At 39.5% G+C, this 24817-nt stretch overlaps 2 protein-coding genes across 6 annotated transcripts; both read right to left on the reverse strand.

The window, feature by feature from the left end:
• Positions 1 to 3602: 3602 nt before the first annotated feature.
• LOC121638197 (elongation factor 1-alpha 1) lies at positions 3603 to 11732 on the reverse strand. 4 transcript variants are annotated; one of them, XM_041982792.1, is made up of 8 exons: positions 11605 to 11732; positions 9031 to 9195; positions 8151 to 8330; positions 7759 to 8055; positions 7446 to 7596; positions 5219 to 5475; positions 4876 to 5110; positions 3603 to 4285 (listed from the first exon to the last, which is right to left on the reverse strand). In XM_041982792.1, the coding sequence occupies exons 2-8, from the start codon at positions 9172 to 9174 to the stop codon at positions 4161 to 4163; spliced, it is 1389 nt and encodes a 462-aa protein (XP_041838726.1). In that variant the 5' UTR covers positions 9175 to 9195; positions 11605 to 11732; the 3' UTR covers positions 3603 to 4160. The 4 variants fall into 4 exon arrangements, with proteins under 4 accessions (XP_041838726.1, XP_041838725.1, XP_041838728.1 ...); XM_041982791.1 differs by lacking the exon at positions 11605 to 11732 and adding an exon at positions 10754 to 10859; XM_041982794.1 differs by lacking the exon at positions 11605 to 11732 and adding an exon at positions 10754 to 10842 and having other exon boundaries at positions 9031 to 9185.
• Positions 11733 to 11959: 227 nt separating this feature from the next.
• Positions 11960 to 23370, reverse strand: LOC121638195 (NACHT, LRR and PYD domains-containing protein 12-like). 2 transcript variants are annotated; one of them, XM_041982785.1, is made up of 9 exons: positions 23157 to 23370; positions 17914 to 19556; positions 16359 to 16703; positions 14879 to 15046; positions 14614 to 14784; positions 14280 to 14495; positions 14022 to 14192; positions 12758 to 12931; positions 11960 to 12130 (listed from the first exon to the last, which is right to left on the reverse strand). In XM_041982785.1, exons 2-9 carry the CDS (start codon positions 19536 to 19538, stop codon positions 12115 to 12117), a joined length of 2886 nt encoding a protein of 961 aa, XP_041838719.1. In that variant the 5' UTR covers positions 19539 to 19556; positions 23157 to 23370; the 3' UTR covers positions 11960 to 12114. The 2 variants fall into 2 exon arrangements, with proteins under 2 accessions (XP_041838719.1, XP_041838720.1); XM_041982786.1 differs by lacking the exon at positions 11960 to 12130 and having other exon boundaries at positions 12842 to 12931; positions 14032 to 14192.
• Between the last annotated feature and the right edge of the window lie 1447 nt (positions 23371 to 24817).

Here is a 24817-nt window from a genome sequence, read left to right on the forward strand (position 1 = left end):
AAAAAATAATCAGATCAGTTTGAAAAGTGACACAAATTAGAGAAAAAGGCAAAGAATTTGGTCTTTTGTTGTTTGAGGCAAACTGAGCTGCAGGAGGAACTTAGGAACTGCAGGAAGCTTACAATGCTGAATATTTCTGATATCTCACATGTCATTACATTCTTTTATAAAAAATCAAGAAAAACATTAAATTATATATTCTAAATAGATATAAAATTAAATTAAACAAAGCAGCAAGTTAAAGAAAAAGTATTTTTTTACTGCCATTATGCTATCAAGGACAATAAAAACAACTACACCTCAGTCTAACCCTGCCAGGGATGTCACAATTATAGATTTTCATGGTGCGATTTATGTCGAAGAAATAATCAGTTTTACGATTATTATCCATTAATTTCACGCTTTAAATATGTAAAAGCACATGAACACTCCTTATAGGTCTTTGATAGGTCCAACTTTATAAAATAATACAGAAACAACGTAAAAAAACAAACAAAACCTCCTCCGCTGTGTAAAGAATAAATAAATCCTACATATTAACTCTGTATTTCTTTCAGAGGAAACTAAACTACATTATAAAAATGGTTTTGAACATTTCTTTAGAAAGCAGGAAAACCTGCAGCCTGCTGTGACTTCCAGCTGCTGTTTGACACACTGGAACAGTGGAAATAAAGAAACAAAACAACATTTAATTAAAAGCCATTTCTTCTATAACCCATCGAACACTGAGGACTAGGCATGGACCTCGACTCGAGTCAGTTATATTTAAGCAGGAAAACTATCCGTCATATAAGACGTATTTTATTTTATTAAACAATAACAGTTCATTTCAATGTGATATTAAATAAACATTAATGTAATTTAACCAAACCACTGAGCATTTAGCTTTAGCTGCTGGTTATCCTGCAGGTGGTGAAACATTCATGCATTCCCTCCTTTCCCTGCAACTTTCATGCTTTACAGGCTGGTGAGTCGTCCTCCACAATGACGCCTTTGTTTTTGTTTTATTTTAATATAAAACCAAAGAAACCTGACGAGGATGATTTCATTTGTTTGACAATAACTCTTCCTCTGCCGTACGTAACATGGAAGGAAAACAAAGCGACATCATGTGGTGCTGATCTGCTGACACGGTTCACACATAATGTTTTATAGAAAGTGACCATATATTAATCGAGCCGTTCAGTACTGCGATTAATTGTGAAAAGAAGTAATTGTGACATCTCTGAGCCCTGCAGGAAGCTGAAATGTGTGACTGCAGCTCAGCACACATTTCCTCCAACCCTGTAGCTTGACTGCTGTCCACAAGCTGCAGCTCAGGCCTGCAGCTGCAAGCCGGCTGACTGAGGCCAATAAAACCGTCTGATGCAGCGACACAAAGAATATGTAAAATGTGAATAAAGGCACTGCGTACTTTTGGCCAATGTGGCTTTAAAACTTGGTGTGTGGATCATTACTGACAGAAAAAGAGAAAGTTCAAAGTTATTGAGATTTTTAATTAAACTTCTTATCTCCAGGTGCACATCATCCAGACTGTCAGTGTGACGTATACACACCTATATATGTGCATTATTTGCACATGTACAGATAGGAATGCTCATTTACTCATGCAGCCAGCTGGGATGTCCCATTCCCATCATCCTGTGGAGGATCCTGGGAGCAGGAAGCACCTGTCAGATCAATTATGCACCGATCGGTTGTTTCAGACATGGATAGAAATACATCTTGAATGTTATGAATGGGTTAATAAAACTAAATAAACTGATTATTGATCAGAGCAGGTGGGACCTGGCAAAGCACTTTGTTTTGGTTCAGAAATATAAACTTAGTATTGCATTTGTTTTTTTTTCCGCCCTGCTTTTAAATGAAAGATTTTATTTAAATCAATGTTTGCTCGTTTCATATGGTGAAATCTGGGATTTCTTTTTTTTCCTTGAAGTGGACTTTGCAGCAGAATGTATGGACTATTAGTATGAAGTGAACATCTGTTTGCTTGGACTGCTGACCAATGATGATTTCACACCAAAGTCCTCTTCATGCAGCATGGTGTAGAAGTAGTTATTTTAGTTAGGATTTGGTAGTTCTCTCCAGGTTGGAGACGCAGGTTGATCCTACTGAAAAGCCTCTGGAGCCTGAATGATGCATCATTCTTAGCTGGCAGTAAGTTAATGAGTTAGAAACCAGGGGCTGAACAAATAACACTTGTTACAAAAGGATGCGCTCAGCAGGTGATTGATCGGAGAAAGAAACGTGTTTCAGTCTGTTTTCAGCTCTGAAATCACAAACAGAACAACAATTACTGAACAGGAAAAAGTAAAAATGAAGCTCTTGCCTCTGTGTTTCTGCTAGGGTGTCATGATTCTGACATTTTTCGTATTTCCTGTCATATCTGAGATTAATTTCTCACTGATCACTCATTGCCTGAATTATGGTATAAATGCAGAATATAAATAATTGATAAATAATAATTTCTTGTTGGTAAATGCAGGAACATAAACATTATATATGAGGTTTTAATAAAAGAAGAGAGATGATGTGAAAAATAAAACTGGAAAGCACATTACTGCCATTTACCGGAACTGGGACGGGACAAATGTGTTTATCTTCCAGTTTTCAGTGACAAAGACTACATTTAGATTTAGACACTGGTCTGAAGACAGTCTGTGTGTTTTCCTCTAGTTATAAGAAAGTGAAGTGACTCAAAATAACCAGGAGGTGGCAGTAAGTCTACATTTCTACTAGTAGATGTCATGAAAACCAGCATCAAGTATCAGACTGTAAATTCAATCAAAAAAAGAAAAATAAGGAAAACCCGAATAAAGCCCAGCTTCTTTAACGTGCATCAGGACTATTGTGATGATTATGCAGAAATGATCATATCAAGAACTATATATATATATATATATATAAATATATATATATATATATATATAATTTGAGGTTAAGCAAAATTTACTGCAAGTACGTCCCAGTTAGAGAACTAGTTAATATCTGTGGGTTAACAGGCGACATGTGAGAAAAGGTGCATGCATGGTTTTTAGGTGCACGCACTGTTTACACATCATCCGGCCCCTGGATATGTTTGTAAGACCTGGTATCGGTTTGCTCACAGGACATGTAGTTCCTCAGATATTTAAATATATTTTGCATGAAGAGGTTTTCATATCCAACCCTACCTATAGCGAAGAGTGAGTGCTATGAAAACAAGCCCAGGTCTTTAGTACATACAGCATACTGGTGCCTTGCTTTGTGGTTCATAATCATCTCTGTGTATTTGATTCCTTTACAAGGGTTGCACTGTCTTCATTTCCTCTTTAAAATGGTCTGATTCAAGGCATTTTTACTTTTTTTCCTTTCTTGAGGGGATAAAATGGGCCATTATAATGTTAACATTCTGTCTTGTTTTGATTAATTTATTTAAATTATGTTCACATATTTACACAAGTAATAATCAGTTAGGTTAATCAAGCCTGTAATGTAATAAAAATGCAAGTGAACTTTTATTCTCATCCATCAATAAAGGAAAATCTATGTGAACCTGTTTTTGTATTATTTTTGTCATAATTGAAAACTTTGTGGTTCAACTGCAAGAACAAAGACATCATTTTGAAACATCTTTAATTTTTACATGTATGCTCACAAATAACAGCATTTAGGGTGCACAAACTTTACAGAAACATTTATCAGTGCTACTACAAGGGAGCTGAGGTCAGGCAAAGTGCAAGGCGCTAGCTTCTAAAGCTGGTTTCTCTAATGCGCTAACGGCGAGCATGCAGGCTGCCAGTCTATCTATCTGGTTAGTGAGCATATCTTGGGTTTTCTCTTTAAAGCTACAACATGAAGCATTACTTCAACAAAGACCTGGAAAAAGAACACGTCTACCTTGAAACTATTTGTTTTTGGCTACATCAATGAGCAGCTTAACTTGAACTACAACAGCTGGCAACTTGTTATTATTCCGCCAAGACAATAAAACCTACGTATGACAGTGAGTTAACATGTTAGTCACTAACTGTGCAGAGGTCACATTTTTTCCTCCGTCTGCTTTTGCGATGCATTGTGATAATAGACCAGACGCTGACTATGGTGTGCAGAAGGGGCGGGATGCTAGTGTGTCTTCGGCCACGCTGAGCGTTTGGGGCAGCAGCCCAGCACAACGTTCATTTGGTCTTCTGCGCCTTCTGTGCTGACTTGGTGATCTTACCGCTCGTGGGGGCTTTCTTCTCCACGCCCTTGATCACTCCCACCGCCACCGTCTGACGCATGTCACGGACAGCAAAACGCCCTGAGGGGGATCATGGAGCCAAAAGAAACATCAAAGTTAAATTTAACTCTACAACTGTCAAGAGAGGTAATGTTTACGCTGACTTCATGTAAGTTAACCTCCATACTTCATGACTTATCCTAAAAGGACTATTTTTGCCATAATGTAAATTTTTAGATGTCTGTGATATGAAATAAAAGAATTATGACCATTTATACGTATTTTGATGTTTGATGCTTTTAATGTTTTCTACCGTGTTGGCAGGGGGTCCAAACCTCCTGACCTCTGGAGGTTTTAGTCTTTCCTCCTTGACGCCTGTTGTCACAAATGTGCAACAAATTTGGTTTATGTTTATTTCTTTAAATCAAACAATTTTTTTCTATCTTTTAGCTTTTATTCACTCTAATCTATGTATTTATTTTATATTAAGAATTTATCCTTATTTATTAATTGTTTTTTTAGTTGTATTTTCTTTTTTGTTCCTGTATTCATTTTGTTTTTCTGTATTTGTAAATAAATTCAGGTAAAGTTTGTACGATCAGTGAGGTTAGGGTAAAAGTTACTGTTGACCTCACCCAGAAGCCTGAAACGGTGCCGGACAGAAAACTCACCCAGTGGTGGGTACTCGGAGAAGCTCTCCACACACATGGGCTTCCCAGGGATCATATCCACGATGGCAGCATCTCCAGATTTCAGGGACTTTGGATTGTCCTCCAGCTTCTTTCCCGAGCGACGGTCGATCTTCTCCTTCAGCTCTGCAAACTTGCATGCGATATGTGCAGTGTGGCAGTCAAGCACGGGGGCGTAGCCGGCGCTGATCTGTCCAGGATGGTTCAGGATGATCACCTTCAGACAGCAGATGGAGAATGAGAAGGATTGCAGAGGAACACACTCATTCATGGATGTGATTTTCACACTGAGAGTCTCTTTCAACACACACTCTTGTCAGCAGACCTGAGAGGTGAAACCAGCCGCTTCCTGTGGTGGGTCGTTCCTGCTGTCTCCGGCTACGTTGCCACGGCGAATGTCCTTGACGGAAACGTTCTTGACATTAAAGCCCACGTTGTCACCAGGCAGCGCCTCGGTCAGGGCCTCATGGTGCATCTCCACCGACTTCACCTCAGTGGTGACGTTGACGGGGGCAAAGGTCACCACCATGCCAGGTTTCAGAATTCCTGTCTCAACTCGGCCCACAGGTACAGTACCGATGCCTGACAGAGAGGCAGGTTAGCAACTTTCCAACAAAGTAAAACTGGTGCATAAAAAGAAAAAAATTATACTGAAACATCTGGGACAGAACAGACCCATGAGGATTCTATTGAAACCTCATTCATTTCTGCGGTTTCTGAGCAAGTTGCTCTCATTCCTAAAATACTGACAGCACCCACACTTAGGCAGGACTTAATAAGTGGAGCAGTTATTACTCCAACCACACAACACTCAACTACAACTCCAAATCAGGAAAAAAATGAATGCATAGAAAATGTACACCTAAAAAACAATCTGTTCAGGTCTTCTTAACAGCAGAAAGTCAGGTGTGGTTTTTCTAATATTTTACTTCAAGCTGTTTGACCTCACCAATCTGAGACTGTAGATTCAAGCAGAAATCCTCATCCTCTTTTTACTCAGCTCATGTCTTCTGCGCAGCCTCTAGAGAACTTTAAAACCCTGCTGAAAACACCTCTTTTCTCCCTGGCTTTTAGTTCTAGATAGGCAGGTTGTTTTGGCTTTCTTAAACATTCTTCCTGCTTACTTTCTGATTTTATTTGATTTTCTACCTATTTATTATTATTATTTAACACTTTTCTTATGAGTGTGTGTTTTTTTATTTTATTGCTGATGTTGTTTTGTCTGTCCTGTGCAGCGTTTTGGTCAACTGAGGTTGTTTTAAATGTGCTATATATTTTTTTTTTTTTTTTTTTTTTTGCTGAGGACTTTAATTTGGTCCTAAGTCTGCATCAACGTCACTGGGCTCAGAGGCATCTATGATGGACCATCTCACCAACATGGAAAGTGGTCAAAGCAACCAGAATCCCTGATCTTTGCTTGAAGAAATGGACACTATGTGCTCAAACCAAAGATTAAAAAAAGATAAGAAAACCTAACACATTTTTGTGTTGCACGTGTTATGGCCAACACCCTTTCTGCAGGTCACCCACTCTTTACTGTCAAGCAACTGTCCAATAACAGCCACTAGAGACAAAAAATTCTTAAACAGGATCTCTTCCTGTTAAACTTTGAAAATTTTATATGTCACATGATTAGACAGATTCTCCTGAAAATGTGAGGTCACACAACAAAATAGAGTTCAGAAAGGAAAAAAGGGAAAACACTGAATTTGGGATTTATGGCCCCAGACATCCTTACAGGAAGAGCAGAGAAATGCGTGTCTTTCAAGCAGACCAGGGGCTATGAGGGTGGGCAAGGCCCAAAGCTGACCCTCCCATCCAACAAATTGCCTTTTTATTTAAATTGAAATACATTTAAGACATGGGTGGCATGGCTCAGTGGGTAGAGTGGTCGTCCTGCAGCCCTAGGGTTGCTGGTTCGATCCCGGCCTGGAGAGCTCATGTCGAGGTGTCCCTGAGCAAGACACCGAACCCCTAATTGCTCTGATTATGTTATCTCAGTCTGTCATTCAAATATAAAGTCTAAAAATTGGTTGAAAATACTGGATTGACTTTGTTATTCATGAATGAAAAGCTCCATTTTCTGTTGAATCTGTCGGTCAAAGCCGACATCAGCTGGATCAGATTTTTAATGTTGGCATAAGGTTGTTGATTGTTTTTTTTTTAAATAGTAGACAAAAGTATTTCTTTTAATGGTATTCTCTACCTAATCTGCTTTGATATGGACCAAATATTGACTGATTAAACTGAAATTTGTCCTCAATGTTCACCTGAAAAACAGGGCCCATGCACAACCATCAGCTGCCCGTCCTGGCGCCGGGACTGCTTCCATGTGTTACAAGGGACCATTAAAATGTCATAAAAGTGTTATTGTCACAACTTATATGGAATGTATTGTCGACTTGGAAATCCTTAATGAGAATATAATAACAAATTAAATTAATTTAACAAGATAAAACATTAAATATATCTGCTGTAAGTCTTAAGTTTTTTTTTTTTTTCCCCACTCTTATTTTTAAGGATTTGGATTTTATAATTAGCTCCAGTCTTACCTCCAATCTTGTAAACATCCTGCAAAGGCAGGCGAAGGGGCTTGTCTGTGGGGCGAGTGGGGGGCTGGATGGCATCCAGAGCCTCCAGCAGGGTTGTGCCTGACGCATTTCCATCTTTACGGTTGATCTTCCAGCCCTTGAACCAGGTCATCTGCAGAGGCAGAGGACTTTTACTTCTGTAGCTCAGGATGCAGCAGTGATTTATTCATTTATAGTTATGCAAAAGCAAAAGTAAAGTAGTCCCAAAGTTGTTAAATATCTTAAATATAAAGCACAGATGTGTGGTTATACAATGCTCACTGTGCAGACTCACATTAGGGCTGGGCTCCAACATGTTGTCTCCATTCCAGCCAGAGATGGGCACAAAGGCTACAGTGTCAGGGTTGTAACCGATCTTTTTGATATAAGTGCTGACTTCTTTCACAATCTCTTCGTAGCGCTTCTGGCTATAGTTGGGCTCAGTGGAGTCCATCTTGTTTACGCCCACTATGAGCTGCTTCACTCCAAGGGTGTAGGCAAGGAGAGCATGCTCACGAGTTTGCCCGTTCTTTGAGATGCCGGCTTCAAACTCACCGACTCCCGCAGCCACGATCAACACAGCGCAGTCGGCCTGAAGGCAGTGGTGAAAAAAGCAGGTATGAGGACATACGTCCTCCTCAAGAACTTTTCTCTCTTTGTACCTTCTTATTTTCTCATTTTAATTACCTGAGACGTTCCGGTGATCATGTTCTTGATGAAGTCCCTGTGGCCTGGAGCATCGATGATGGTGACGTAGTACTTACTGGTCTCAAACTTCCAAAGAGAAATATCAATGGTGATGCCACGTTCACGCTCGGCCTTCAGTTTGTCCAGAACCCACGCGTACTTAAAGGAGCCTTTTCCCATCTAGACGTGCAAAGAAATAGATAAAGACATTTTTTTCTTAAATATCACTTATCATTAAGAGATGTTTTAATCATAGAAAAAAATTGAAATAAAGAAATGACTCATAAATGTCTTACAGTGTAGTGTTCTCCATAAAGTTGGAATCCAAATTATTTCCACTTTATTGGCAACAATGCTTTTTCAATGTAATAAATATTCTTCACAAGCACATAAATATTCATGATTCTGTTTTCTGTGTATTTATGAAATATGCAAGCCCCCATTTCCTTGGTATATTTCCAGATCGTGTACTTGGTGATAAGAGCCCCCCCTCCAAAAAAAAAAAATGGACCAAATAAGTAATGAAAAAAGAAAGTGAGAAATTAAGCTTCATGATGGCAGATTTCATGGCAAAACAATTAGACTGGACTGTTAGACGGAGTAATTGTTAGTGTTATTGTATCCACCCCATGTAATTAAGAAACTGAAACAAAATACCAACGTGGGCATTCATTATTAATTGTAATTCATTATTCATTACTAGTATTCCCCTCTCTTTTACCTATAGGAGCAGGACTACAACAACTACTGATGATTAAGATGCTCCGTTTTAAACCTACACTAGCAGCCACAAGCTTAGACACACTTTCCCATTGAATCCAATGGGAAAGTGTGTCCTAACTTTTGACTAGTAGTCTAAGTGAGGAAAAATTAGTCATACCTCTGCAGCTTCTTTCTCAAACTTCTCAATCGTTCTTTTGTCAATGCCCCCACATTTATAGATGAGGTGACCGGTGGTGGTGGACTTGCCAGAGTCCACATGTCCAATAACCACAATGTTAATGTGGAGTTTCTCCTTCCCCATAGCTGCTCACTCTGCAACACACTGAAAGATCCATAATGCAGAACCTGAAGAGACGTTGTGGTTTAGTTTCAACATTTATTATTATGCTTAAATGTTGAATGTCTTGCGTGAAGAGGGAGAAAAAAACTGACTACCAAAGCTGCTGCTTACAACGTGACAAACACTGACATACACTGCATTGCAAAACTCTAAATTAAACTCGGGTCTGCAGAGATGCTTGTCAAGACGCAAACAATGAACAAGGAAAAAAAAAAAAAACATTTAGGAGCACAGAAAAGCCTTGATCAGTTCTGCGAACACAAGTAACAGTCTAAATGTTGCACAATAAATGTCATTTTACCTCATACTCATTACAGTTTAGTACTGGTGTCTTAAACAATCAGGTTAGGATCTTATCCAAGCTATTTATCAGATTTTATAAAAGATGACCTTGCTTTTTCAGATAACGAAAATTACAAGTATGAACACCAAGACAAATAAACATTGGACCCGATAGCAAAGTACAAGAGGGGCAATTTTAGCTTGGTTGAGATCAGGGAATCAAGCTACAAGAAACAAAGTAACTACCTTACTGTGGCCTGTGGTGCTTTATCATGACCAGGTCTAAGATCTGGTCTAGACTGCAAAGAAAAGCTTTGATGCATGCAATATTTTCAATGTTTGTTTTTAATCAAATTTTTGAGTAATCCACAATTAGTCAAATGAAATAATTGTAGACTACTGCTTTATGTCAATAACAACTAATCAGAAGAAATATCAGTAAATGACTATATTTCGAAGGAGACTCATTAATCCTGGTTATTTCTATGCCTTTTCTGCATCATGACGAACTTTGATAGGGCCACATCTCCTTCTCGCAAGTAGGGGTGGGTGTATCAGTACTCTGGAGTCCATACTTCAATATCTGCCAGTAAAAATATTAAATACTTTTTTTCATGTGGAGCTATCATTGTGCTATTATAAAACATGATATTTATTTTAACTTCTGAGAGTTTTAAGCACTACAATTACATGTGAAATCCAGCCAAGGTGTCCCATAGTCATGGTAGCCTATCGCATGGCATGTGATGATGTGTTTTAATATTTTCCTGCGTTTTTGAGCATTGGTTTATCATATTTACCATAGTACTATTAAACTTTATTGTATTCAGTTTAAGAAATGTCAATATAATATTTTCGCATTTTTGAAAAGATTTTTTACTGTGATTTCATAAGTATTTCCGGGGGGCGCAAGATAAGCTAATGATAACTTTGCCTCACGAAAATTTAGCATGGCCCATCCCCACTAGCTAGGCGGCATTACCCTAGCACCATCACCTTCTTGTCTCCAGAAGCTTTAGAAAACTGTCTGTCCGAGTTCAGTTAACAATATAACAAAAGAAGAAAAGTCTGAGCTATCTAAACTTTAATTATTTAATTCTGCTAATTCTATGGCAAGCAAAATTAAGATTAAGCTAACCTAGCAGGCAATTCAGTCACACGCCTCGTTTTTGTCCAGCATCTTCATTTATGGTTTTAATTTTTTTTTTAAATTAACTATTCTAAATGTAAACATTAAACAATATATACTATATATTACCGTTGTCTTGTATCAACAGGAAATAAGCTAATTAATTAGCTTAAGCTGGCACTAGCACCCAGCGAACCCTGTCAAGGCGCACGCTCTCTCACACATGCGCAGTGCGCCCTGTGGTGGGAGGGGACATTGCAAGATTGAACTTCTGACTTCACTATGATGCATTCTTATACATGTATGGACTCAGAGGACATTAGTTGGGGAAAAATAGCAATGTGACAAGCTTATTTATTTTAACATCTTGTGAAATTAAACTAATAACGCCTAAACTCGATGTATATTCAGACGTGCACCTGTCTTGCCTCATCAGAGATGTCGACTCAATATTAAATCCCGCTTAATTAAAACCAACGTGTGGCAAAATCATCAGCTGATGACATTCCAGTACAATGCGCGCTGCCGCAATAAACAGGCGTCGATCATGACACTGCAGAGCTGAGGGCGTTCAGGGAACGTCTGCATGTCTCAGCATCCTCCTCTTCCAGACAGTTACCACACTGCGCTGTTTGCTCTCCTGTGGCAGCGGAAGGATGAGTGACACAAGATTCCCGCATGAGTGTCAGCTGGAATATTCTCCGCTGAAACTGCGCCACTCCGGCCTAAACAACCCTCCACACCCCTCTGCACTTTTTCTTTGGACACCATTTGCGTTTATCAAATTACCGCACTGACAAGACACAAAGCTCAACTCTATCCACACTTTGCAATATGCAGTTACATAAGAGTCAGTATGTCTCCGACAGGAAACATCTCCTTCAAACACAATGGATGCTGATAAGAACTATACATACATATATATATATATATTTTATTTATTCATTCATTTTTTTGGGGGGAAATATAGTCTACCTTACCTATTGCCTCCGAGGTGCGTTCACTGGTCCGCTGCGAGGAAACAGGAGACGCTGGCCGCGGTGCTGTCCTACCAGACACAGACGAGGTAATGCTGTGTCAACTGCCGTCAAATGCGTCATTTACTAACAATACCAGGCTCCGCCACCAGATAGAGCTCCGCAGCAAAACAGATCTGAAGTCACACTGCACACTTGGTGCAATAAGAATTCACTGATTTATTGTTGTTCGCCTCCAAAGATGCATTTTATTACCAAATATGGCACGAGCAGAATACACAACAGAAAATTTCACTTTGTCACTTTAATACAAAGTAAAGGTACAATTAAACCACTGATTTGAAAAAGTAATGGGTAATAAACCTTCAATAAATCAATTGTTTTTATTTACAGTTTTATAAAACTATTAAACATGTTAAAGCCCGATATAAATTCTCATTTCAAATCATGAAGCTTTTCACTTCTGAGTTCAGCCAAACTGAGAAAAGTTTGACTTTGTTGTGTCTGTTTTCTTCAGTCTGCAGTGACACTGAAAGATAAGAAAACACAAACTGTGCATGAGTGTTTCAATCCGAAGTGACATTATTGTTTCAGTCTTCTCTCTTTATCCTCAGACATGTGACTACACAGCCTCCCTCTGATGGGATATTTATCAAAGTGTTTTTGTTCTTTATTTAGCAAAGCAAGAATTTTCGTTTCTGTTGCATGACAAACAAATCGTGTGTTTACAGCTTATTTTTGCTCAGCCCTGTTAGAGACCTTCAGTCGTCTTAACAACCATCCATCTCAATGCTAGTTAATCAACAGCATTCTGCTGGAAACTTGAGGAAATGTCATTTTTATAACATAAATAGGTTGATTTAGGTGAGGAAGCAAACTGATCATTGTACTGTTTCAGGATCTAAAATATTTATTCTCTTTATTAGAAGTCAGAACATCTTGTGTTTAAAAACTGTTTCTTAATCTGGAAACGTAATTATCCCCTGCTCCGAGTAAAACAGATGGACCATCTCTATTTGTTTTATATAAATCAAAGATTTTTTTCATTGTTTTGATCTGAAATGCAAATGCCTAAAGTAAAACCTTTAACTGGCAGCGTCCATCAGCCTCAGATGGGAATAAAGCCCACAGTGACATCAGTAAAATAATAACTCACTCTAATATCTGCAGGGAGTATTTCTGGCTCTTTATGAGGCCTGTAAGCACTCTGATGTCGAAGTCGTCCAGGTTGTTGCCCATCAGGTGCACTTCTGTCAGATGTTTGGGGTTGGACTGCAGTGCATTTGTCAGGAAATGAATGCTTCTGGAGCTCAGCCCACAGGTCCTCAATCTGGAGAAAAACGCAGCACAAGTAGTTCACTTCCTCAGTGTGAAGACTTTATTTATTGTGCCATTATCCAGACAGAGCCTGTCACAAGGGCATCCGATCTTTTACCAACATGAAGCAGAAACAGCCTGGTGGTTCATTTGACATCCAAAAACACTCCTAATAAGTCCTGAACTAGAAGTACACAACAATATGACGAGAAGCAGCTGAAAAGTTCAGAGCTGAAAGGATACAAAAGGATTAAAGGGATTATCTGTCAAATTAGGCCAGTATGGCAAAATGTCTGCAAACAATCACACACCATCTTCCAGTACTTAGACTTGAGCCACTCATCATGTCTTTGTGGTGAAAATAGGGACGAGGGGAAACGTGGCAGCATGAATAGAAATGTCCAGTTCTACAGAGTTTGAACGTGAGTATTTGGTCTGAGCAGCTTTATTCTTCAACACAGACTGAACCATCTCAGTGTTTAGTAATGGAAAATAGTGGCACACACACTTGCAGCACTCAGCGCTTTGCCTGCTGGTGCTTTGGGTGGTTAAGTGTGTACGTGATGTTTCCCATCCTGTGTACATTCTGAGACAAATAACATCTACAGTCAGCAATGTTTCCTTCTCTGGTGGTCATGAAGTGCTTTGAAAACCTATTATCCCACAGTTTAGGCTCCACCAATTTGCTTAAATCTGCAGAAGGTCTGTAGTGTGTGTCTCAAGCTCCATAAAGCCAAAGGGAGATGAAGATTCAGGTGAAAATCTCTGCAGGTTTTCAGTCTGAGTGAAACCATTTCATGACTCTTCTTGCATTCTCATTTCATTTTGTTGCTGTAAACACAGAAACTTGATGTGTGTGAGTGGATTTTATTATTTGATGTTTTTGATATTGTGAGGACCTGTCTGTACAGTATCCCATTAGGGACAATAAAAATGACCTAACTTGACTGAAAACTGGTACAACACAGATGGATTTGCAGCTAATCCTGGATTTTGCCACACAAGCTCTCAGGAGACACCTTCTGGATCACTGTGGTTTTAAAATGGTTTGAAGCAACATTTAAAGGTAATCTTCTTAAGAATTCATATAAAAAAGAACTTACGAGAGCTTACTGAGAATGCACAGAGGGCTCTTGAGTCCCATGCAGAGCTTCTTGACTCCCTTATCCTGGAGATAATTCCCGGACAGATCCAGCTCGCTGATGTTCTCCTGGCAGCCCAGTCCTGCTGCCAGCTCAGCACAGCACTCATCAGTCAGGCTGCAGTGACTCAGGCTGAAACGAGACACAAATGATGCTGCATTCATCCATCACACAGAAAAACCCCATGGCAGGAAGATGTTTATCTAACAGCTGACTGACTTCAGAGTTTTCAGGTGGCTGATGGGATTCCTCAGGCCATTAGATATTTCTTTGACCCCACTGTCTCCGAGGCAGTTCATGCTGAGGTCCACGTCTCTCAGCTCCACCGCCTGCCACTCTGTCTTCTGCACCACCCCGCTGTAGAGCTGAGAGACTGAACACAGGACCTTCGCCAGGTAAGGGCAGCCCTTCCCTGTGATTCCGCATCTTGAAACACTGAAGGGAAACAAAACAGACCCTCATCAATCAGTAATTTTGGCTTTTTGAGCATCAGTTTCTGCATATATTTATTTTGATCTGATCGTTTTGACCAAGGAGAGCGAGGCGTCCTTACTTGAGTCTCTCCAGACTACACCACGCATACATGCCCTCACAGATGAGCTTGAACCCTGCATCTTTCAGACTGTTGTTGCTCAGATTGAGCTCGACCAGGGTGCTGCTTTCCAGATTCAGAGCATCCCTGATGTAGCTACAGCTCAGCTCGGTGAGGCCACAGTGGTACATCCTGCCATCAACACGTGAAGAGACACAAAATGCCATCAAAGAAGTGAAACCTCTTCGTTTATGTGGACAAACAGGACATTTACAGTCATACTCACTCCAGTTTGTGTAGATTTGAGATATTGAATTTTTCAAAGAGCTGACTGGCCCCTTTGTTGCCGATTTCATTGATGCTCAGATCCAAATTTTTAAGATGGTCTGAGTTCTGCTGCAAGGACGAGGCCAGATAACAGCAGCCCTTCTCTTTAATGTTACACTGCGAAAGTCTGGAAAAAAACAAACATACAGCACGTATAACTCTGCCAGCATGTAATTCTATCTTTAAAAATACTTTATGTCACCAACCAAGAACAGTTTTATGTGAGGAAGTCATTTATAATCCATAAGCAAATTATGTGGGTAGAAGAATCTACATCTTTCATTCATACAGCAGCTTCACAAAGTGTTCAGACTCATTTCACTTCCCCTACAAATCACCAGCTAGCAGATTGTATTTATTATGAAGAAAATTAGCATTTCTCTCCTTTTAATGTTCACCCTGTGACTCACACTGGAAAATATTTAGCATATTTCCAAATTATTAAAAAAGGAAAATAAGTGAGTTTAACTTTAAGAGCAGAAGTCTCAAACTCATGTTAGTTCAGGGGCCACATCCAGCACAATTTGATCTCCAGTGAGCCAAACCAGTAAAATAACGGCATACTATGCTTTTATTTAACAAATTTTCCTTTTGTTTTACTCCAAAAAAGTACATGCATATGACACCGAAGCAGGCTTTGCTGAGGATGACGCACCACTTGTGAAGGAAATAAAAATGACCATCCATCAAGATCTTTCAAAGAGATACACAAGTTCTTCTCACTGCCTCCAAACTGGATGCTCTGCATTGAAGCTCAAATGCAACACCTGACAGGTCATACAGACCTGATGGCGTTTGATGAGGATGGCATGAGCATCTTTTATTTGATGTCATGGATTTCAACATGTTTGATCATTATGCTCATTTAAAAACACAAAACAAACAAAAAAAACAGAGCACAGAATATATCATGCTGCCTCCAAGCAAACATCTGTGACATATCAGAAGTGGCGTTCCTCTCTCTGGTCGTCAGGACGACGACACATGTATCCCAGACAACCTTAAAGCTGTAACTACAGCAATCAAGGTTTCCACAAAGCAACATTTCCAGGGTCTGGATACTTTTGTAAACTAAACATTTCAGTTTTAAGAATATTAATAAGTTGGTAAGTGTGTTTATTCATGCAAATAATATATTTAATACTATCAAGCAGGGATCACCAGCTCTGTATCTTTTAGTTCAGTTTTTGTTTTTTGTCTAGTTTAAGATGATTCCCTGCTGCTCCACAACTGACTCAAATTATAGGGTCATCAGGAGCCTGGTGAAGAACTTGGCAACAAGCAGTTGAAGAACCATTTCATTTGAGTCTGGTGTGTTGACGAGGGGAAACACCAAAAACCTGCAGGACCAAGGCCCAAGCCGTCTGAAGATGGTGCTTAATTCTACAAAGTGTAAAAAAAGTCAGAATACTTCCTGAGGTTGACTTTTAAATACTTACTTCAGTGTTTCTAACCAGCAATCTGCATCTCTCAAACCAGCTGAAAGATATCGGAGTCCTTCATCTCCTATTTCATTACAGCCAAGATCCAACTCTTGCATCTTCTGGGTCTGTTTCAGGGCCTTGGCAAGGTGTTGACAAGCTTGTGCGGTAACTCTGCAGCCTTGCAGCCTGAGCACCTTCAGTCTGCAGCTTTGATCGCTCAGCCCCTCCACGAGGTCCTTGACGCCATCATCGCTGATGCTGTTGTATCCCAGGTCCAGCTCTCTCAGGTACACCTCATTGGTGCTCAGCACTGATGCCAAGGCTGGACAACATTTGTCTGTCAGGTTGGAGAACCGCAGCCTGCGAGGAGGAAAGAGTTAAACACACCTGGTTAATTGTCACACAGAACAAATTGCAGATTATTACCATTCCATATACAAAACCTTTTCAGCCAGAGAGATGGCGGATATAATTTAGGAGGGAACACAGTTTTTAAATGCACTTGGTGAGAAGCACCAGGATAAGTTTTTGTGTGTCTGTGGAACAGGATGGGGAAGAACACAGGCGATCTCCAAATATCCAAATACTGAAATTAGTATATAAAGAACAGCACAGAAATGGTCTGGAATGAAGTATTATATAGACAGTATTTATGTTATTGTTATTGTTATAATTGTTGTTATTATTATTACTGTATAACTCCATCATTGATTGTAAGGTTATAGATTATGTAACATCAGGATGATATTACAATATGGGTTTCACTGTTATTATTATTACTGTATTGTTGTTAGAACAACGATCATGGCATGCGCACTCATCTGCCACAATGATCTTCTATTTTTAATGTTCTTTTTAATTTTTCTAGCTCACCTCTCAGCAATGCGAGATCTCGGAGAGAAATTAATGCAACTGAAAATATTTTGGTCCTGCATAAACTTAATGAAGAATACTGTGGTGAATTATTTTGCCACAATTAAAGCTAAAAGCAGTCCAACAGCTCATAAACTGGTGTAGATTTAATAAATTTTATGTCAAATGTTTGTGTGAAGTGCGATGGCATCATGTCAATAAATCTCTGAAGAATGTTTTCAACATCTTGTTGAATCTATGGCTATGTTCACACTGCAGGTCTTCACACTCAAATCTGATTTTTTTTTTTTTTTGTGTGGTCCTTCACATTATCATTTCAGTGCAACCTTGTGTGAACGGCACGTGGCTGTGAAGAGACATACACAGAGGAAAGCACGACGTCACATAGTGCATACTGTTTACAGACTGAGGTTATCTCAACACAGATCGGATATGTATCCAATCTAGGACCACATTTTATGAGTCAGATTTTAAAACGTCGGATTTGTGTCATTCAGACTGTCATTAAAATATCCGATATGAGTCACATCTTCCAAGGAAATCGGAATTGAGCTACAGTGTGAACATAGCCTATGATACCAAAAATTAAGGCAGTTCTGCAGGAAAAGAGGGGTCCAACCTGATAGTAGAAGGTGGACCTGATAAAGTGGCTGGTGAGTGTATATAACTTAAAGAAAATGAATTCACTAACACTTACATGGCTTTTCTTGATTTATAAATATCCGGTAGGTGCCTGAGAAGTTTCTCATCACATCTTTCTGATGCTTTCAGCTCAAAATTCTCTTGCAGCCCATCAATATTTTTCATCCTTTCCAACAATAAATCCCAGTGCATCGATGTGTATTCTGGGTTCGGAGCAAATCCTTGCCTCTGACAGTACTTAACCTCGCTCACTAAAGCCTGGCTGTTGTGCTCCCTCAGACAGTAAAACAGACTGACACCTGCAGGAGAAAAGAAATACTTGAAGACCATCATTGTGGTGTGTAAAAAGAGCTTGTCCGTGGGCTCGAATAAATGGCGCTCCTTAATGAGGCCAAAGATGAACCGCAGGAAGACGTCGTATTTTCCATCAGGGTCGTTCAGCTGCTCATCCACCAGACTCTGGCAACAACTGGAGCCAAGAGAAATCTCCTGGCCTTCAATCTCGTCCAATTTAGCCGACGCCGCTAAGAACTCCTGAATGCTGGAGTGACCAAAGCGAAACACAGTGGTGCCGTGAAGCCCCGTCTCCTGTCTCAACACAAATGGGCACTCTTCAGTGAAATCTGATGCTTCCTCAACGCTTATGTCCATCTTTAAGAGATCATCCTCATATATGACATTACCCTCTCCGATCCAAAGGAGCGCAAGCTTCTTTAGCTTGGAAAGAATGTCAGAGTTGTAATCGTCCAGCATTTTGGAACCCAGAGCATAGATCTGGGTTAGACTCAAGGGATTGATTTTATAGCCATCGTTTTCTTCTAGATGATCCTTCAAAACATTTGCCACAATGGTGCATATCGGAGGTATCTGACAAAGGATGTTGAGACTATTTGTGATTTTCACATGGTCGATCGCTTTGTGGGTCAGTTTGTCCTTTCTGATAATTGCCTGGAAGTGTTGCTCCTTCTGCTTGTCAGTGAACCCCAGCACCTCAGTTTCTTTAAGCAAATAGCAATCAGGAATTTGCATTACGGCAGAATATCGGGTCGTTATCCATATATGTGCTCTGGGAAGCAAATTTCCCCTGATCAGATTGGCTATGATTGTGTCTACCGTACATGTCTCTGAAACATCGCTAACAGCCGGACAGCTGAAGTTTATCTGGCGTTTAAACTCATCAAGTCCATCGAAGACAAACCACACTTTGTCATCATTCAGGCTAGAGGCATCAAGCTTCTCTAATTCTGGGTAAAATTCCTGGAGAAGTTCAGTTAAGCTCAGTTTGTGTTGTATCAAATTTAACTCCCAAAAAGTGAAAGGAAACAGACAGCGAATGTCAAAGCAGCCCTTCTCAGCCCACTCGAGAGCCCAGCTCTGCACCACTGTGGTTTTTCCAATTCCACTCACTCCAATAGTGAGGACTGTTTTTTTACTGTTGCTGTGATTGCACTCGCACGACAACAAGTCTGGGACTGGGTCATAACGGAAAATACCGCTTCTGGGTAGTTCAGAGACGTGAAAACGTCGAAACTCATGTTGCTGCAAATCATCTTTGGAGAGTTCTTGTTTGATCTTCCGATAGCTAAGTCTCAAAGGAATCGACGGGCTTTCAGAAATTTTGTCTTTCAGTTTCTGATATTTGTTCCTCAGGATGGTTTTAAGACAGGCTTGGAGGTCCATCCTTGGGGCCCGGGTGTTCTGAAAAGATGAGACAACAGTGAGAGAGAGACAAAAACCAGAACTTTGTGTTTCCAAGAAAACTGCAAGCAAAGACCTGGTAAGCCATCAAAATTTTCAAAATTCCTAAAAATACCAAAAATTGCCCAGGTTCTTTTTCTATCTAAACAACCAGGGGCTTCTTCCAGAAAAGGTTATATGAAAACCTCTGTCACCGTGGTAACTTACTCTGTAAATATAACCTGCTTGCTGGCAGGTTTTCTATAAGAAACCCTGGTGTTAAGGCCCATTTACGCTCTATGCAAAAGATGAATACAGAGCATTTAGATCATCTTCTGCATCTTTTATGTGGGTAATCTGGTCATCCTTGGGTTGGTACCCTGATGGCGCAAATGGAGATGTACTACTGGAAACCATGGGGGACGTGTTGAGCAACATGGCTGATGTGTTACCCGCAACAGGAACAAAAAAGGAGATGAAGCTGCAATGTTTTTAATGGCCACACAGACCACCGTCTAATTGCACTGCCTCCTTTTTATGTCTCTTTCTGAGAATGTACATTATCATGATCCTCTCTACAGTTTGCTATTCATTGAAACTGACATCAGAATTTGGAGGTGAACGCTCAACTCTCCACTGCCCTCTGGTGGATGTATTGGCTAACGACCATGCCAACATAAGCCATGATGAGGGCAGTGATGTTTAAACCAACATTCATCGCAGGGCCGACACACAGAGACAAAGAACCAATAGTTGGCCCACCCTACCCTTTATTTCAGATTTTAATGTCTTTGGAGTCAGGAGGGAAGCCAGAGGATCCAGAGGGAACCCACACATAGATGACACTGATTTTCAGGCCAGTTTTCTTGTCATGTGGCATACCGCTGCCTTTGCTACCTGTTTCCCTTCTTTAAAAGGAACTCCAGCTATTAGAAAATTTTGGCCTAAACATGTAGCTGTTGCCCTATTCTACTCAAATCAAGTGTTTCTGACACGTGAAAATTCACAGTTACTTTAAAAATCGTATACATTTACTACATTTCTGAACTACCAAAGTTGCCATTATTTTACTTGCGCAATGCATTCTGGGAGATTATGTATAAGAGTTGCAATGTAGACTAGAATACATGGAGGCGAAGGCAAATGTGATTGTTTGTGGCAAGTTTTTCTTCTTAAACCGTGGATCTAGACAAACAATGCGGCACTGTGCTGCTCTTAGTTTCAGTTTCTAGTAGGGCTGGGCAACATAGCCTAAAAATAAAATCTCAGATGTTTTTATAACCAAATCCGATTTCCGATTTTAATCGATTTTTTTTCTTTTCTTTTACAAAACATAAATAAACTTATTAAAAACATTTATTTGTTTATATAGATGAATGCCAGCAAAAATAAAGCATATAATGTCGTAGCTTTTCCATCATATAAACGACTTCATATCTTACATAGAAATATGCGACACAATGCATCCGTGATCTCTTTCCATCTGGATCCTTATCATACAGAAATAATTCCCCTGATGAAGGTCGTCTCTTAACTAGGGTTTGTGGGCTAAAGTTGGCTTCTGCATCTCGTAGAGAGCAGCATTTCCTATTGCAGTTATACGCACAGCTAAATCCCAGGTGTGAGTGAAGGGTCACTTCACTGAAAATCTGTCAGACAAACACTGTTCTGGTGTGGAGGGAGGGATAAGTCTGCTGCTAACTAACTATGGAAAAAAATCCCGATTTTCATAAAAATGGAAAATTTGGTTCATCGATTTATCAATTAATCATCCAGCCCTAGTTTCCAGTCAAAAGAAAAAAGAAAAAAAAAAAAACAGCAACACGAGTCTTCGAAGTTTTATGAGCATTAAGAAGAGGAGCGCTGAATGGGATTAAGTCTGTGCACAGAGCACAACTTCCCATCATTTCTTCGTCGTTTTCATTCTCAATGAGCTCGGTTTCACATTAAAAAGACCGAACAGAAAGAGCCAGTATACTGCTATATAGTGCCGAGACCTCTACAACCCTTATACATCATTTCACAGAACATATGGAAGGTAAACAAAAATCGTATGAGTGAAATTAATTATACTAAATTATTAAAAACTAAAGAGAGTGGAGTTCCTTTTAAGAGTTTCTGCCCCACACGGGGCGGAAAACATGCTTGGTTTTATGCTTTCAAAAGTAAGATTCTCACCAAAAACTCATTTCTTCTGGCTGAGTCCTGTCCTTTAATAAAGCCTAAGTAAAATTACAAGTTTTACTGTCCTGTGGGTTCATTGTCTTGTCTTGTTTATTTTTTACTCTGTTTTATTTTCCTGTGTATTAGCACACCTGGTTTGATTTGCTCATTTGTGGTCTTATTTGCTTCACCTGCTCCCTGTTAGTTCACCTCTGAATTTATTCCCCTTGGTGTCAGTTGTCCTTGTCAGATCACCAGTCTTGTTTCCCCATCGTGTCTCTTATGTGTTGTCCAAGTAAGTACTTCAAAATTGAAACCTTTATTTCTGCACCCATCTGCCTTCTGCATTTTTGGTCCTCACATCCTGCAATCCATGACAATTACAGTAGATGGATCAGCTGCAGGTCCAGATCTCTCGAGTCCTGGTTCAGGTCTTTGCTGGATTTGTTACTATTTCTTCAAGACATCACTTCCAGAGCCTGTCCATCTGCTGTTGATAGTTTGTTCAGCCTGGCATTGGCTTTTTATCACCTTTTTTTCCCCCTGACCTTGTTGGTTCAAAAATACTTCTATCCATGTAAACAGTTTTATCGCAGTTTGCTTTCTATCCCGAGAGTTAAAACTAAGGAGACTCAGCGTTTAGTCTCTATGCTTCTAACATCTGGAACAAACTACCAGAAAACCTGAAGTGTCCTCTAAACCTTAGTTCTTATAATCATGTCTGAAAACTCGTATTTGTTACTGTGTATTTTTAGTAGAATAGGGCAGTAGGATAGTGTGCCTTGAGGACCAGGGGTGGGAATCACTGGAATAGGGCAATAGCTACATGTTACAACAATCCCCCCCCCCCCCCCCCCCCCCCCCCCCCTTTTTTTTTCTTTTTGAATATTTTTTCACATATATGTACACTGACCGTGATGATGCTGCTTTCCCATCAATGTCTGTTTCTCATATGTAACCCACCGTTCTGTATATATTCTGTTGCAAACTTTACTTGGAAGAAAATAGAATTTAAAAAAGATCCAAGTGGATGAGTACTGATTTAGAATTGTTTACAAGAATCACTGTTAATTTCTGGCATCACCTCTTTCTCTACAGTAGAAAACAACGGTTTCAGACGCAACAAGTTCTGCGCATGCTCACTCACGACATTACCGTTACAGTCAAATTAAACCCGGTGAACAACTTATAAAGTGTAAAACATGAAACTAAACCAGGCCTTTTATTACAAACGACATATTATCACTAATGCGGTGTCATTAGCAGCTCGAGAAGCGGCGTATTTAGTTTGTTGACATCAAATTAAAAAACGAAAGTAAACGTCGTTCTTATAAACAACAAAACCGCACGCAGCTGGCTTAACTAAATGTACTTTAGTTCACTAAGATGCAGCAGCTGATGGTGGTACGTTTTTGTTTTTTGTATTTAACAACAGCATAGTATGGATGACTAACTTACCGAGATGCAGTTCAGACTGCAAGCAACGATGTTTATCGAAGCCTGTTAACTAAAGCACAAAACAGAGGACCCGCTCCAGATCCGTGAAAAATAATATTAATTAAAAAATAAACAAACAAAAAACTGCGTTTACAAACCATCCAACGGATGGGATCTCTGCAGATAACAGCCGTCAACTGAGACGGTGTCATGTAGCCGCACCTTCCTGGCGACGTACATCTGCGTGCGCAGATTTGTCGTGTATTACGGTAGAAAAAATGTGACAAATCAGTTTATACATATTAATATTTCCTCGTGTTTGAAATTGCAGATATGCAGGAGGCAGAAAAATAAACTTTCTAAACTGAACACATTAAAATTGCTTTGTTTATCAAGGGTGACAAGATACTTTCACTTGAATAGTGTGACACACATGTGTCAAACTCAAGGCCCGCGGGCCACATCCGGGTCCGTGAATTAATTTTTTTTTACCCGCTTAAGACAGTGGTATAGTGGTCCCCCCAAGAAGTGAGTATCTTAGCCCACAGGTCTGGCCAGTCAGTACTGATGTGTACAGAAAAACAACAAAAATGACTGAATTACAGACTATAATGTAATGAGAGAAGCAGTGACAACCCATTCAACGTGTAAAGTTGTCATCCATTTTATTTTTTCATCCTAAACGGTCAATTACTCACAATCTAACTGTAGCTACTGTATAAACACACAAGTGTTGTTAACAACTCAATTTTAAGAATCCTTGTCAAGAGATAGAAAAATTGTATAGTTAGAAATCTGGAAAATCAACTTAACTAAACTGAAAAGCTCAGTGGGACAGTTTAAAGCTACATTTTTACTAATATGGTAAGAATATACTGCAGCGTGAAAACTAGTCAACTTATCTGAATTTAATAGAACTTTTGTTGTGATGTTTTATACAGGTTTGAGTTTGTGATTCTGTCCTAATGTCTTACTAAACTTACTTTAGTGCCAATATTTCCATGATCAGGACTCTCTCAGAGAGAGAGAGAGAGAACATGCATGATGGGACCCATAAACTAATATTTTATTGAACAACCCTTTGAGGCAATCACTGCGATCAGGTGTTTTCTGTAACTCTCAGACTTCTGCACCAGTTTACAGGTATTTTAGCCCACTGCTCTTCAGCAAAGGGCTTTTGTCTGGGACAGTTTATTCATGTGTTTATTTATTTTATTTTTAATTATTCTTCTCAACTACAATTCAAAAGCAATGTCTTATTTAACTAAATTACAATTTCGCAACTTTTATTATCTTTTCAGTTTCTGGTTATTTGAGTGATTATTGAGAATTTAGCCTTTTAATGGAAGGGTATGAATGAGTTTGAGGATGAATGTATTTATATAAAACATGGCTCAAACCCATCTTAATGTAATGTCTCATAGAGGATTCGTTTTCAACAAACTACAAGCCAACAGTATATTTATTATATCATCACATCGCACTCAACAGGACGAAACTGTAAAGACTCTGCCCTGATTATACATAAACATAATTAGTCTCAGATCATTAATTATGTCGTTCAAGACTAATGTACTGTAAACGATGGAGACTGATGTGTGTGTTTGTTTACTATCTATTTTTTTAAAAAGGTCCGATGCTACCTAGTACAGCTGCATCGTTGGAACTGAAACTGCATGGTC

The sequence above is a fragment of the Melanotaenia boesemani genome, chromosome 4 (assembly GCF_017639745.1).
Source record: "Melanotaenia boesemani isolate fMelBoe1 chromosome 4, fMelBoe1.pri, whole genome shotgun sequence".
NCBI lineage: Eukaryota > Metazoa > Chordata > Actinopteri > Atheriniformes > Melanotaeniidae > Melanotaenia > Melanotaenia boesemani.